This window comes from Plectrocnemia conspersa, unplaced genomic scaffold (genome assembly GCF_051122295.1).
Source record: "Plectrocnemia conspersa isolate PC_06_02 unplaced genomic scaffold, ASM5112229v1 ptg000002l, whole genome shotgun sequence".
Lineage (NCBI taxonomy): Eukaryota > Metazoa > Arthropoda > Insecta > Trichoptera > Polycentropodidae > Plectrocnemia > Plectrocnemia conspersa.
The window spans coordinates 26011860-26029808 of record NW_028277166.1 but is presented as its reverse complement, the minus strand read 5'-3'; the positions used below and the strand labels follow the sequence as shown (position 1 = coordinate 26029808).

General features: G+C 28.0%; 1 protein-coding gene across 2 annotated transcripts in view; it reads right to left on the bottom strand.

Moving 5' to 3' along the window:
• The window catches only part of Lgr3 (Leucine-rich repeat-containing G protein-coupled receptor 3), a 61224-nt gene extending 43275 nt beyond the window's left edge, over positions 1–17949 (bottom strand). For both annotated transcript variants that reach the window (XM_088205501.1, XM_088205503.1), the window contains exon 1: positions 17823–17949. In XM_088205501.1, coding sequence (XP_088061627.1) covers positions 17823–17910 — 88 coding nt within the window. In that variant the 5' untranslated portion in view covers positions 17911–17949. The remainder of the gene's footprint in view (positions 1–17822) is intronic.

The window sequence follows — 17949 nt, the reverse complement described above, 5'->3', positions numbered from 1 at the left end:
AGGATTCCGGGCCTCATGACAAAAATTGCAACTTGAATTTGGACAATTCTATGATTTTATAAAAAATAAAAAGAAATAATAGTAGCGGTCTGTAAAGTGTATATATTTTTAAATCACATTTAAAATGTGTCACACAGACAGATAATATCATAATTATAATGGCGCGGTGATCCTATGTATCACCCAGATCTCTAAATATTGTTTATGAAATAATTTACTGCTTAGTTGAATGTACGTAAAAGTTGGATCCACCGCCTGGGCTTCGCCCTTAACGAGTTAGACCCCCCCGGATGCAAACTAAAAACATTTTAGTTCGCCACACCGAGTGTAAAAGTAAAATTAAAAATATTAATATTAGTCCTCACGATCAGAGATTTCGAAATATTAACATATCAAATGTAATAAAAAAAGTCGTTCGGTGTCAATGTATGTTATTAACAAGTGCTGACAGTAGGCAGTAAAAGAACAGTGTTGTTTATTTTACACCTGCTTAAACTTTAAAAAAGAACGACGATAATAAACAAATCTAATTTTATACCCCAAATCATTGCAATTGGTAGTCGCGTCGAGTAAAAAAATAACCACTTTTAACTTGAAATATATAGCACATACTTATATAGAATTCACTTTTATTCAAGCTCGTACAAAGTTGATCTACGGTTGACTTTGACCGAGACTTATCGAAACCGAAATAGCAGCCGCTTCCCTCTCCACGTCAACTTTGATATAGTTACGACTTCTGCAGACACAGCCAATTATTTGAAAGTTTCATACAATCATTAATAAAATAAATATGTAATAAAAGGAAAAGTCTTGTTTTGTCAAATCTCGATTAAAAACATATTTATTTTTGTAATGATTTTCTCTGTCGGAAGCGTTTTATAAGTACATAATAATAGTCAGCATATATACATAAATAATTGTATTATAACGTCATACACACTTGATAATATTTCGCTTATGTCATTAAAATTAAGAATATACGTTGAATCGTACGATAATGATAATATAAGCGAAATTATTATTAATAACAGAAGTGACTAATTAAAATTATATTGGATATGTATTATACATATATGCGTAATTTTTTTTTTGTGATATTAAACACTAAAAATGCAATAAATAGGTGCATTTATAAAATACAACAATATTTTTATTCAGTTTAAATTTATTTTAAACTGAATTATGCATATTATAATGCTTATCTATATAATAAATTCTTAGGTTTTTTATGCTAGTAAATATTCTTTATAATTATAAGTACAAGCAAAATATATTTAATATAATACATATTATTAAATTTATTGTCTAAATTATACATATAAATATGTAAAATGCACTTATAATACATATGTCCAAATACATCTAATCTTTTTGCATAAACATTGCCTTCAAATAAAATAGTTGAAAAATAAAATAAATAAAGCATCACTTTGAGTTACTATTAAGCTTAAAAAACAATTACTTTTCCTATTTTTTAAAATATTATAATCATTCTGCAGCTTAAAAATATTAACAAAAATATTTCGCATTAATATATAAATTGAAATAATTTATATTAATTTTTATTAGCAAATTTATAAATTACTATCATTATTTTTTCACGTAAAAGTTGCTCAAACTTTCGCTTAGTGAATTTATTGTACATATAATAAGTATATATGTTATTACTTACACAATATTTTCCAAAAATAAATTCATTTACAATAAAATGTAATAGCACATTTGCGAAATTTAATAAAAAGCTAAACGAATTATTGTGTAAAAACACAATCATAAAAAATAATATCTCGTAATAGCCATATAAATCCCATTACGCTGGCTTTAAGCATTTATTATAAGATATTATAAGAAATATCAATTTAAACAACAAGAAGAAAATGTTTTTGACATAAAAGATATTATAGTTACCAATAAAAATATAAACTTTGGCTTACTTTTAAGTATAAAATAGTTAAGACAATATTTATAAAATGAGTAATTAAGCTTAAAAAAATCACAGTACATGATATAATGAAGCTTTATGATAGATAAAATATTTAATTTCAGTTATCATATAGTTGTGAAATAGATGTTCAAATTTTATCGAAGGCAGTTTCTGCTATATTACTTTTTGTACGACCACTTTCTTAAACTATTGTACTTAGGGCGTAAAGATTTCCTTTTCGAAACTCACATTCAGTCAATGTGCTATAATAACGACTTATTGTTTAAAAGTTATATTTCTGAATGAGCATGAGTATGTAGCATAAATTATTACAAAGTAATTTTCCACTTATATAGTCAATAAATGATTATTATTGAATTATAATATTATTATTAAATATTTATTCTACTAAATACACTTTCAATTTTATAAAGTGCTTCATAAATTTCACATCGGTTGTTTATTGTTTACATCTCCTTTGAGAATATTTGCTCTATTTTTTTTAATTCACGCGGTGTGAAATTTGTGATTTCACGATAATAAATCGTTTGTGAGTTAAAAAAAACATTCGGGAAAAGCTAAGCGCATTACTTACGGGACGAAAAATAGATCGCATTATGCGAGAGCTGTTCGATGTTTTCCGGCGATATAAAACATTTTTTTTTGAGGTTTCCTCCACATTTTTGTGTCGTAAATCACCGAGATGTAACCCTTTGCTTATCAGCATATTCCGGAATATTTTTTTCATATTGTTTTATTTTTTAGTGATATGATTTTTTTCATATATCTAACGACTTTTATGCAAAACGATGTGAATTGTATAATAAAAGAGTCGTCACGGTGGCGATTTTGTTAGGTTTTGGATTATATAATCCTTTTCTTGTACACTTGAGATAATATAATATAATATTTACGAATTTTTAGATAATGCGCCATTGAAATTTATCCTCTCAAAACCTACAATCCAATGGCAAATATATAAAGTGCATAATCTAACTATTTTAAGCAACTTGTTTTAATACAAACAATACAAATTTATCGCTATTTTTTCAGACCAAAAAAGAGGCATTCGAGTTATGCTTTTTTTTTTAATTTTAATGGTATTAATATATTTATGTTTAATATTACATATTATGTATTAGAATATTTCTTTGACATCGATAGGAACATTATTTCCACTAAAAGTATTAGGAATATTTTTTGAGAGCAAGTGAAAATTCTCTCTATTGTAAAAATTACCATTTTGTGCGTCGAAAATGATTGATAGACTATGCGTCTAACTTGCATAAAAACCGCTATTGGCATTTATCCCTTGCATTAACGATCCTCGAAAGTTTCACTTTAAAGTGTGAATATATTGCGTTCAAGCAATGCAATTGCCCAACAAATATCCACATCTGTGATTCAACAAAGCAGTCTTGAATAAAAAATAATCGGAATACGATTAACTGATTTGATACGAGAAGGGCAGGGACGATTCAAGGTAAGCGACGATCACACGATTCAAGATGAGAGAGTCAAAGACGTTTAAGACGAAAGACAAGACATCACAACTAATTCCAACATCAGCATTTAGCCTACGGAATATAATTTGATACTAATTCTCTACGGTAGTAAATTATACGTACTAAATTGAATAAACTTTTTCAGCGTTAATTTTGGCTGCAGTCACACCTCTTCGGCATTGAAACCCAAAAGCACATTGATCTTTTTAATGTCAACCATGAGGAGCTGGTTCGGCTCGTTCTTATTTTTATATGTTATGATTATTGTCCATTTATTTAAATATTATATACTATTTAATATTTTTAATTTTATTAAAAAAAAATGGATTAAAATATTAGACCATCATCAGTAAAAGAATTGTCCACAATATCCAAAATATACAGCACTTAGTGAATATGTTATAAACAATTGCAGATTTGTAACTATAAAATAGTACTGACCAGAAGTATTTTGGAAGCTTCCCAAAGACATTTGATAAAATCTCTGTTACCAGTGGGCTATCTTTTTATCACAAACAGTAAGCAAAAGGGTTAATAAAGATTTTGAGATTATTATAACAACAAAAAAATATGGATTGGCTCAGCAAGACCGAGAGTGGACACGTGAAGATTGGGTGAGTCATTTGGATTGTAGATTTGAAGAAAATATCTACATCAAAGCCAGTTTAGAAAACAAATCCTGTTCCTTATTGTGCTCAGTATATTGCTTGTAATTTTGTATCATCAATACTAAAAGCTACTGTTCTGCATAATATTTTTTTTTTAATAAATCCATTTCTATTCCACGGGTGTTATTGATTATGCTTTTCTAGTAAACCATTTTCTATGGTAGTGTTTTATCTTTGAATGTGATTTTAGTTTTCATTGAAGTTATACTGATATTTATTTTATTATATTGTTGTTCTGACTTTATTTGATTTACATCCATATTTTTTCATGCAAGCTAAGAAATAATTTAGTAGTGGTGTGAAACACTTATAATGCTGTAACATTATGAGGTCCATCTCCCCGTGATTTAATTCAAAGAAACGTTTCCTAGAGAGGTATGTTCCTACATTAAAGAGCCCTTTCTATGCTAGAGCTTTATTTATTTAATAGCAATGGCACTTACTCGTCTAAACGCAATCTTTTTATAAAATATGTACAAATCACTATCACAAATCTAGTTTAGAAAACCGTAACTACCTCATTTAATTCGTTAACCAAAAATAGCATATGATTAAGCATTTGAGCTATAAATCTTCACACAATGATTTAATTAATGCGTTTAATTATTAAAATTGATAACAGTAATTAAATGTATTCAATGCACCCACTCGAAAGCCTCTCTACACAACAATAAAGGCAAAGCCCTCGGATCTGTTTGTCTCTAGTATTATTAACACATTGTCGCAATTATTCCCCAGGTAATGAACACAAATAATGAAGGCCGTGTTTGTGCGGTTTAAGTTAAAATCATAAAATATCACGTATTGTTGGCGTAACCGGTAGAAGTATGTACTTTTCCGATTTAGCCACAGGTGGGCGGACGCATAAGATAATTTTCGGCCCACCTGTTGAGAGACTTTGGTATGTTTCTTTCGATAATATTTTCGTTTTCATTAAGAAAAGAAGGTCAAGGCCTATAGGGATTATTTTAGCGGAGTCGAAAGTGAGCGATAATTGAATTTATGTCGGAAGTTTGTATTTTTCTGGTACGCGGTGTCGCTAAAATGTGTGTTGAACGCCGGTTGGATGTTTGCTGAGGGATGTGGAAGCTTCGTGCTAAAATCGCATCCGCAAATTTCCACCAAATCCTCTCTCTGGTGAATCAACGCTTATTTCGGCACGTTTCAATGTCAAACGAATCAATAGAATGCTTTCCGAAATTAGTTTTGTAAAAAATATACGCGTTTTAAATAATAAACGTTTTATTTTATAAAAAGATTTGAGTCTGTAGCCGCTTTTGGTAATTTTTTCTTTATGTATTCTATAGAAAGATATTTATATCAACTACGATATAAAGTTTTTCTTTTTATATCGTCCGATCAAAAGATTGAGACCGACCGAATTTAGCGTTTCAGGAAATGAAATTTTGGTTTATATTCGGCTTCAAATACAATGGAGGTACGGTGCTTAAAATTTAAGTAATGAAAGGCATTACTTTACATTAAAAAACCTGGCAGTTTACAACTGGCATTTAAATAAGTTTGCTTTTAAGAAAACTTATCTCCATTTCCCCTCGATGGTAAGTATTTTTACCGCATTCTGTGAATCAATATAGCCAATAGAAAACCGATCGTTCATATTAAGATACACAAGTTCGTCTTTAGGTTGAAATTTCATTTAACAATCAATGGCAATACTTATAATATACATATGTAAGTAGTTCTACAAGCTTTATTGCCTTAACTGCTATGTATTGTGTGGTACATATCTTTTATTTCCCTATTATTGTATATTTTTATTCCCTAATTTAAAATTAAATAGTCATTAGGTAATGTAAAATGTTTTTTAAGGCAAAAAATGTAAATGTCTACATCATCGAGTTAAATTTAATTTAGATCATCATAACACATTACCCCAATGCGTCACAATGGTAAAAAACAATACATAATATTATTACAACACTTTTGTAATATTAATAATTTTATACATTAATAATAATTATATATAATTTAAAATATAAAAATGCTATTTCTATTAAAATTCCGGCACTAACCGTAAAAAACGCGTTAAAAGCACAATAAACAGAAATGTCGGCGAGGTCATTGTTATGCCGATAGGTGAAAAATGACAATTTCGATGGAGTAGCAAAAATCTTCTTACAACGGCTGTTCGGTGCCATACACAAAAAATATGTATTGCATTGACAGACCGCTTGAATGTAAAAAGACAAGTGCGAGGTTGCCGAATCTTCAACGATTTATACTTCAACAGTCACGCAACGCAATTTTTTTTAATAAAAAAACAGAAATAAACAAATACAAATGCACAGAAATCTTCGTAATTAGCCATCGCGGTAAAAGTGGGCAATCAAGAAATATCTTCCCATGCAGACCAAGAGTATATAAACACATACATGCCTTGATTTTACTTTCATTCAAAATTCGTTTCCAACAGAACTTTATCAATAAATCCTCGAGTAAAGTTTATAATAAATATTTTTTGTAGAATAATGCACATTACGTTAACATTATATTTTAAAACATATGCGATATTCTCTATATTATATCATATATGTATGACCAAGTCCCATTTAAATTAATCAGCATAATATCCATCTGCGAAAGCCATAAAAAATAATAAGTGATAAATCATATTTAATGATTAATCACTAATTCAGATTTAACAGATCGAAAAAAATAAAAACAGTACTGATGATAAAATGTATTAATAAGACTTGTTATTATGGTCGTAAATAAATTGAATTTGTACTCTTTCAATAAACTAAATTATTTATATCCTGAGATATAGAAATTTGTATATATATATATATATTAAAGAATATAAATTTGTATTCCTCTTTTGTAATCTGAACGATTTTTAACTTACAACGAATGATGGGATTATGTGCACCATTAACCATTGCATCGTACCTTTATAAAAAAATGGTCATCCCCAAATATCGTCACCGAGCAGGTCGCAACAAACCAGAGTAAAACCATTGTTAGTATATTAACGAAATTTCAATGAATCAAAATTACAATATATAGTAGACAAAAACAATGATTCATCTTATCTGTTTGGCAACCACACACAGAGACGCCCACATTTGAAAGGGTCTTGCGTTAATTGACTGTGAGCAAATTGATCATCCAGCAACAAGGAAACGTAAAGGATGGATCACATAAAAAGCTCTCGATACCACCATAAAATATTATACTGTAAATATTCTGCGTCATTGCGAAAATATTTCTTTATAAAGATGTAATAAATCACCGAATCCACATAATTCCCGATGCAATGCACAATTCACGACCTTGGACAATCCCCATCAAGCGAGTGTCGCTTTCTAAAGGCGTGTACCTATTTCGCCGTTCTAATGATTGGCTAAATGATCGCTGCAATAATTGTGAATGGTCAGTAACCTTTGCAGCTCTGAATACTTAAGCTTGGATTCTGATAAGGAAAATTCAGTCACAAGCAGCCACTAGAAGAGACCATCAGATTTACCCCACCTGGTAGACGCGCTCTCATCATCGCAGCAAAAGGATCATTTTCACAAACCGTTTTTTTTTAAATTTAGTTTTAATGGACCATCTATATATATATCTGTGTCATATAATGTGCAAGCTAAGTATCTTATTTAAAAGTATAAAAAATGTTGAATTGAAGTTATCAAATATTTTAATATAAAAAAATTGAATTAAAAAAAGATTTCGTATGAAATGATAAAATATATTTTTGTAATTTAACTTTAATAGCAGTCAATTAAACGTTATTAAATAATTAGGTCGTTCATTTGAGCTCAGTTAATATAAATCAGTACATAATACAAACATATTTATATTTTCTCAGGAACTCTATTATATTTTATCAGAGTTTTTCGGAAAATATAATTAGTTTTATTTACCATTTTGTGTGTTTATCATTGCTTTGGACTATTTGCAAATGTTATTAAAAGTAAAAATATCTATTTGTTTAACATAATAATTAGTGTAACTATTTAAATTCACTATGTTATATAGTTGTATCTCTATTTACTAGGCTATAATCAACCCATTGTATTCGCATTGCATCAAATTTAAATTCAAATCATGTTATGACGTATTTCTACAAAACTGTACGGTTTGCTACAGCATTATTTTTATGCATAATAAACACGTGTTTATAATATAAAATATAGTAGATAAAGATAGGTTATTTTCCGCCTGTGTTATATAGAGTTTCTTAACCTCCACCCTTCACGAATGTGTCATAAACGGTAACTGTCGTAGCAAGACAGACGCACATCTTGATAAATTGCTGATGTTTTATTGAAAACGAACACTTTTTTCATAGCACATCACATAGGATGGATTTAGAATTCCTGCCAAAGTGTAAAGGAAAGAAATCGCACGAAGACAGAGCTTGTAAAACTGTCTCTTTGGCTGAAAGTTGAACGTAATAGATATTTTTTTTTTTTTTTGGCGGTTCAAATTAAATTATCACTTCGCGAATTGAAATAGAAGCAAATCCGTTAAACGAAAGCTCGAATTGAAGAATTTTTCTTTCGTAATCGGCGCGAAATATATTGCGATGTTTACGAGAAAAGCTCAAACGGCGCAATAGCGTTCGCGTTCCAAGTTTCAGATTGGAAGCTTTGCATTTTATTGTGCGGCGTGTGAAAAAGCACAAAAGTGGCAGCATGCCCTAGTATATATTGTGATTTATTTTGAATAGAAAAATTTTCCATTTTACCAGTGGTAAAACATTTAATATACTAGTAAGTAATAAACATCCATATATTCTAACGTAATGGATTAATGGCAATGGACTAATAATATTTTTATAGATCAACATATTTATAGTGCTTATAAAATGAACATAAATTTAAATTCGTTTTTGTATTAAAATACTTTGAGAACCAATGACTGCATTATTTGCTACATAAATAAAATATTTATGTGTCAATGTAAATTTTCACCTGTATCATTATTTTATGTTTTTTAGATATAAGCAATTTTATATTTGTAAAATGCTTTGTCATGAAAAAATATGCGTTAATACATGTTTATAATTAATTAAAATATACACAATAAATTAATTTTGAAATGAAAATTTTTATTATGATAAGGGAAAGTGTTTTTCTTGCAAAAATGTTCTTATGATGTTGAATATGTTATAATTTGAAATTATATTTTCACGAGCGTTTCTGTTGAAACATATTCAAATACATTTGGATATATATAGTATTTCTACTAGAAAAAATATATTTTATCTATTAGGCGCTAGTAGAATTATATGCTGCTCTAAAATGTTTGTAAAACTCAAATTGACAGTTGCGAAACGTTCATTTGCGTTTAAACCCAAACTTAACTTTTTGTATATGTTACAGTGAATGTATATTATCAATTTTTAATAGTATAAACATAATTTCACTAACTCAGCCAGTTGAAATGTATAAAGCAATTAATTTACAATTTCACTTTTTAGTGTGTAATACTGTATTTGTTCACCAACTGATTTTCACATGATTTACAGAGTTGTGATATAATTCAACATAATACTATAGACTTTTAAATAAATTGAACTAAACTCAAACCTTAATCAAATGAATTAATCTAGTTTTTGAATAAAAAAATATTGGTTTTAGCTACTTTTTAAAAATTAGGTTTGGGTATAAATAGCAAATGTACGTTTTGCAACTGTTAAATTCAGTTTCATAGACATTTTAGAGCAGCATATAATTTCACTACGACTATCAGTTAAATTATATTTTCTCTAGTAGAAATATAGTGAAAATCTAATTGGATTTATTTTCATTAAAACGCTAGTGAAAATATAATTTAACTTGTAATACACATACATTTTAACATATAAAATATATTGCTGTAATTAGTTTTATATTAAATATGTTACATATTTATATATACACAGTGAATATATATTTTTAGCAAAGGTATATTTTCGCTAGTATAAATTTATTTTCACTGTTTCAGTAAAATAATTTCCGAATACATTTTAACTGGTAGATGCATATTTCTTCCAGCGAAAATATAATTCAACTGTGAAATTATATGCTGCTCTAAGATGTCTATGAAGCTGCGAAATGTACATTTGCTGTTCAAACCCATACCTTACCTACACGAATTAATCAAACTTGACTTAATCGAATGAAAGTTCTGAAACTAATTATAGTTTTACAACTTTCATTAGGTAAAGTCCAAGGTCATATCTCAGGGGAAAATAAGCGAAAGAAGTACAGACAGACGTCGTATCTTGGATATTACACTATGTTTTAAAAATTTAATAGCTATCCTTACCGATATTACTACAAACTTTTGATATGAGAGTACTAGTTAAAATGTATTCAAACTGAATTTTGGTCAATAGGAGGGCGCAAAAACAATTATCACTTCTCAGAAGTCAAAAATTCACGTCAAAAGCAATAAAATCGTGTCGGCGCCGTTGCAGTGGAAACGCTCGGTAACGAGCGTTTCCACTGCGACGGCGCCGACACGATTTTATTGCTTTTGACGTGAATTTTTGACTTCTGAGAAGGGATAATTGTTTTTTGCGTCCTCCTATTGGTCAAAATTCAGTTTAGGTGTGCTTCATTTGAATCTCACTTATTGTAAGTATTTAATATGCACGATAAATAACCGAGTGTTTCTACTGCAACAGCGACCGCACGATTTTATTGCTTTTGACGTGGATTTTTGAGTTCTGAGAAGTGATAATTGTTTTTGAAGGGCAAAATTCCGTTTATATATATGCCTCCTTAATTCGATTTCCACTTATTGTACGTCGTAATATTGTTAAACAAAAGCTAGATAACTGAGCGTTTCTACTGCGACGGTAACGGCACGATTTTATGATTAATCAGGAACTCCTTTGAATTTGGCCAGAAAATGAAATACTATGAATCTTAATAAAAAAATTACCACTGGTTGGGTAACTTTCCCTCCCCTCCCCCCATGGAAAAAACCGAAATGAGGCCCCTACAATAGTAGAATTTTATGATGCCCCAAAATGTCTTTAATTTTTTTATTAGTTTATATATTTTTCAATTAAATTATATTTGTATTACTGTTACGACTCATACACAACCTTAGTCAAGAGTTTATAGCTCAAACTGTGTCAACGAACCTAGCAGCTGTCTAGAGGAGCTTGAATTATTATTAGCCCCTCCAAATGTGCGGAGAGGGTATACGACGGTATATATTACGCGGAACAAAACCGGGCGATACACACTCAACGCTCGGACTACTACTTCGCTCCAAAACTTCGCTCGCTACACAGATCTTTTCGACCACGGATTTACCACGGACTTACCGACGCAACCGAAGAGCAACTGTGTACGACAAGTACGTTTTACTAGTACAAATATAATTTCACTAACTATTTAATTTAAATCATATTCAATTAAATTTTTACTGGTTGATGTCTATATGCCGTTTAAACTTAAATCTTGTGAATAGTTAATTATATATGTTAATCTACCGGTGAAATTTTTTTCTTATATGCTTTCAATAAAACTATCAAACTTCACTGGTGATACACATTCACTATTCATATTTATTCAATTACTTTGTAAAAATCATAAAAGAAACACTAGTCCAAAACTTTTTAATTGAAAGTACACTTTATATTTTAAATAGTAGAATTATTTAAAATAATTTTATATTATTCTGATTAAGCTGAATTTAGGAAAAAATACAAATAACTAAATGGCAAAATTATTGTTGCATAGTATTTTTAAAAGCATTATGCTTTATTTATTTATAAATTTATAAGATACTATCTTAGTTTCAAGGAATTTGTATACGAATTTCACCGAACTATATAATGTAAAGCTTTTAATATAAATCCAATTAGTAGTTCTAAGCCATTTATACATGTAAATTAAAAATAAAGTAGTATTATCAATTAATTATCATTAAGCACATTTACAACAGTAGTGTATTTATTGGTTTATATCCATTGAATTTTAAATACAAAAATTCAGAGAAATTATTTTACTTATTAAAAAAATATAATAAAACTTGATGCTAAGTGCTTTCAGATTAATTCATTATTATAATGAATATTTTTACACAAAGGAAAACATATGTAAAATTATATGCTAAGCCATTCATTCCATTTATATACGTATGAAAATTTTACTGACAGTTTTAATATTTAAATACCCTTTGTTGATTTTTAGCGCTTGAAATTTAAGCAAACATATATTTACGTATAATATCATATTTTTAGATTCATTATTATATAGAGAGAAACCATTTATTTACATTGCTTTGGTCATAATACCGAGAGCTTAAGACGTTAATTGATAACAGTTTTATATCACATTTCAGACCATTTGAGATGATTTAAAGTTGCACTATTTTATTATTTTTATATAAAGTTACATATACTTAAAATGCAACTCTATCAAGGTGTGCATAAAACTTGGATATCATATTTTATGCAACAGGGACAACCGATATGCAAATTGAATCGACCGCCATTGCATATCCAACACCACCCGAGCGAGTGGGTGTTTTTAACTAAATAAAATCTTTCAATTTTGCATAAAGACCGCCCCGGGCGCCAATGGACAAGTGTAGACAAATATAGACTGACTTTATATAAGCAAAACTGTCGGGGGATGATTGTGGGGGATGAAAATGCCCAACCAGTATCGCCGTCGTTTGGTTTATTGTCTCATTTTTGCGCAAAGGACATCAAAGGATACACCTTCCAATTTGCAAAAGCCGGCAAATTAATTAGAGATATTGTTATTATCGAACGAAATTGGACTATAAGAGACATCTGATTGTATATTATTGCTATTTTTGTTATGGAAAAAATGGGTTTAAATGAGCAGCTATTATTTCGCAGTATATATTTTTTATTTGTATTTACTAATTGTATGATACAGTGTTAGAAAATGAGATGAATTACTAGTATGTTTACTGCTAGATCAATATAGATTGAAATGAGTCGAAGATGTTTTTGATTATACCTACTAGAGTTATTATGAATGAGAACTTTCTAGTAATATTGTAAGATATTTAGTGTTTGATTAGATTTAGATATACATATAAATATATTTTTTTTAATATACATTTGTATATTAATGAATTCTTAGCTGCAAATTTCAAAGACAACGAAGTTAAAAAAAATCTAAGGAAATGCGACTAATAAATATACTACCAATAAAATAAAGAAATGATTAAAAAACAGATCAGGGGTGGGAAAAATTTTCAATAAGAAAAGCTACACGCAGTATTTTTTAAATATTCAATAACCACTGAAAATATTATAGGTTTAATCTATAAAGTTGAAGGCTTTGACCGTGTCTTAATCTATGCACAATATTTAAAAACAGTTTTAAGAAGCTTAAAGTTGCATTGTTTAGACTTACTAAATTTAATTGCAGAAAATAGTGATTCACAACAGCAAGTTTTTTTAATTTTTTGAAGATTGAGATATTTTGCTTCTTAGGTTTGTTCCAAAAGTCAGTTAGAAATGAGCTTTAATATGATATTAACAAATTTAATTTTTTATAAAATAAAAAAATGCTTTATAAAAATGAGAATTCTGGATATGACATTTTCTGGAGAAATTCTCAAAAAGAAACACTATATATAAAACCATTATTTATAATTATAAGAAAAATAGGTTTAAATTAAAAATCGATATTTTTACGTTAAAAATATTATTTGAAATGTTGGAGAATCAGAGACATCTAATTGGTTAATTTATTACGGATGGTTCACTGATCTTGTGTGGGAGAGAAATGGGAATCAATGTGTCGTTGATTTAGTAGAAAAATAGATCTAAGAAACATTTTAGAAAGTGTAGATCGTTTTATAATTGTATTTCTTTGATATAAATATGATAAAACTTCAAACAAGACTCTCTATTATTTATTTTCCAATTACATGAAATTCCAAAGCATTAAATTTAAAGACATTTTAATGGTCAACAATGAAAATCGTATTTAAATCAATTAAGATTGATTTAATATACATTTTCACTCATGCACATAAATTTATTTAATAATATATTATTTATATGACGCATGTGATCCCTAAGCTTTTTTTTAATTAACCATTATGTTTTCAATTAACTGATAAGAAACAACACAAATAATATTATTATGCACATATTATTGTTGACCCCGTGTGACCACAATGTACGATTAATCTGTGTTTCGATTTTTATAATTGTAAAGCACTAGTAATAAATATATATTACACTAAAAAATCATTTAGTCCAGAAATGTGTATATTCAATAAATCATTATCTAGGTCAAATTCTTACATGTAAAAAGATGTGTTCAATTTCAATTAATACCGACATCGTTTATAGCTTCACATTTCAGCTTTCAAGTTCATGTGAAACCGACACATTCGCAAAAACCAGTGTCAAGTTTCTTCTAGGTACTATTACTTTTAACATCTGAGCTTTAGCAATATCCAAATTGATAACTTAATTAAATAATAACCATATAATTGTTTTAAATACGCTGTTATTGTCATAATAACAGACCGATAATGATAAACATTGCTTATGAGAAAATAATTTATTACATAGATAATGCACTTGTGTTATCCAATATGCTCTGTGGCAGATTACTCTTATGAAAATCTTTCTGTGAAATTTCGCAAAGGATTTCTTGTTACTGTTTTATTATATTCGTATATAAACATATATTTCATACATTGTGTGCCATATAATTAAGATTAAACGCACAAAACCAGCGATTTCTCAGTAATACAAACAAACGTAATAGATTTGGAACGTGCACGGTCATACTAAAACTAAAAATAGTCTATACATTGGTATTGCAATAATTGATTTGATTTATATGAATAATATGCGTCAAATATAAACATAAACATCCAATGTTTACATTTGCTAAAAAAATATTACAAATAAAATTATTTCTGATGTACAAAACATGGTTTGCAATATACATCAATAAGTATAAAAAAAACACAATGGAAAAGTTGTTTAAATATAAATAAAGGTATATGCAATTTATATATATATTATATTAGGTAATCCCGAAATGAGTCAGGTAATTTTTAATGAAGCAAAAAAGTACTTTTCAATTGATTTAAAATATATTTTTTTTCTTAAGATAAAACATTTTCCCACATCTCAATATTTTTTTTTAATTCCATTAGTATTAACTGCTGGATGCTTTAATGCAAAATATTCCAGTTTTATATGTTCAAATTATTTGCATTTTTTTCATATAGAATCATATAGCATCGAACAAAATAAATAGTAATCAGAAGGAGCAAGATTTGGAGTATAAGGTATATAAGATAAAACTAACTAGCAAAGTTTCTTAATTTTATCGCGAGATAATATCATCATATTGTCAAGCAAGTGCAGGTCTTTTCCTCGAATAAAATGACTCAGTTGATCAAAATAGTAGCTTTCTGTTATTGTTTGGCCAGATTTGAGAATTTCGTAATGCACAATCTCTTTACAATCTCACCATACACACAAAATATTTTTTTTACAGTGAGCCCAGACTTCAAGATATGTTTTGCTACATGATTTTTTAAAAACTACTGTCTTCTACGATAGTTAATGTGATATAACACCCATTTCTCATCTCAAATGATTAAGAAACAGTGAGCAGCTTCTAGATCTAGAATATGCAGATACGCACGACTTATTTTTTTGCTCAATTCCTGTCTCCAAGCCTTCCATATTTTTTTAATTGAATCGTACTGATTAGAATTATTCTTAATCCTTCAAATGTTTAATGAATTTTTATAAAAAGTAACTAATTGTAATTAGACAATTATACAGTAAAAAAATATAAAGATTTAATTTAGATATTTTTAATATTTTTATATTAAAATTAATTCAGCACTTGAAAAATATTTTAAATTGAGCGTGGGTTAAGTCTGGATTTCTCACTTAAGTACCGAATCACCGCACATGGTGATTCGGACTTATCCGCATCCAGCGCGTAAAGGGTTAATATCGTAATTTCCCGTTCGATTTTTTTAAAACTATCTCTGACATTTATGGATATTTGATGAATCGTCTACCACTTTACAAATGTTTTTAGTAGCCGTAGTCACTGTTTATTTAATTCATGCAATTATGCATATTTTTTAACTTTGGGCTCCCAATTTTTTTAAAATACAATATGTGCACCAACAAAAATAAAACAATACATACTCAGGTGTCAATGGCCAAAGAAAGTTAGAACTTAAATTTAAAAATACTATTTAATCATTTATAAAATGTTATACAAAAATATATGATCACAGAAAATTAAGCTAGAATAATAAATATATTATTACATATTAAACAAACAGCTATATTTTAATTTGGTCAATTAAAAAATATAAACACCGTATTTTATATATTGGACTTACATTTCTAACTAAATTAAATGCTTAATTAATTATAACCGCTATGAAAAAATGGATTTTTTTACATTCAAGCCCTTTTATTCTATCGATCTGTTATTTTGATATACACTAAAGAGAAATTTTAATAAATAAATTAAAACTTATTTAAAATAAAAAAAAAAAAAATTATTACATATTAAAATAAATGTATTAAAAAATTTCATAATAATTTAAGCCCCTTGAATATTTTATTTATATTTATCATACTTAATGAGAAGTCAGTTTTCCATAATATTTTACGTTTTACAAAATTATTATGTATTATAAATATATGCAATACCAGAGTTAAAAAAATTCGGAAAAGTGTTTCGTTTTGAAGTGAAAAGCGATATTTTTATGAAAAGTATTCACTGATTGATTAAATTTAATGCGTGTATTTATATCATCTCAGTTATAAATATAACATTAATTTATTAATGAAATACTATTTATATCTGCAAAAGAGTCTCTTCATCAAGACGCTCAGACATTTCCCTTTTCTATACTATCAAATGATTTTAATTTTTCGGCTAAATTATATTAATAAAACTCAATAAAACGAAATTTATCGGTCCCTACAATATTTTTACATTTTTTTATAAATTATTTAATTACTTTCGATCAATCACATTTATAAATTGTCTTGATTTTATTACAGGCGTTTTAAATAATGTTATAGTCTCAATATATTTTACATCATAGAAAGCACAAAAAAATATTTGTTATATTCATAAACATACTACATAATTAGTAAGTCATGCTGAATTTATCTGATCATTTTCTCTTTACTGTATAACAAATCATAAGTTAATAAAAGTACACTTTCATTTCTAACAAGTCCTTTTAAAAATTTACATTATTATCAAGTGACAATGGAGTTGTCAAATTTTCTTAAGACACTAGTTTACATGATATGTAGCTGAGCAAAATGTGGCACTCGCTGTCAAGTAATTTTCATACAAAGGCAGCTTTAAATAAACTACATTTGAGGCCACTAATATTTACATACATTTGTATGTTGGTAGGTCTAAATATCTTTGTACCAATTTTAAAAATATTATTTATAAAAAAAGTTCCTTGAATTTCTTTTCGATTATAAATTATGTTTTTAATTAATAAATACAAGTAATTCATCTGGGTATTTTCACTGTCAATTACATTTACAATTATAAATTAGTTAACTGTCTTTCACATGGCTAAACCTAATTATAATTTGGCTGTAAAACAACAAATTCGAAACCATTCGTATCAAATTGAGTTACCCATTCAATTTACTACTTTAACAAACTTTACCAGATCCATTTTCGAGTATTTAATCTAATAATAAATAAATGACATAAGTTAAAAACTCACCTAAGCTGAAGTAATACATGACTATAGCAAGAACTATCACTGCCACCACCAGCGAGGTGCCAAGTAAAAAACTTCGCGTGTATCTCATTTTGAGGAGGAAAAACTCATTGCATGTAGGGCTCGCGAC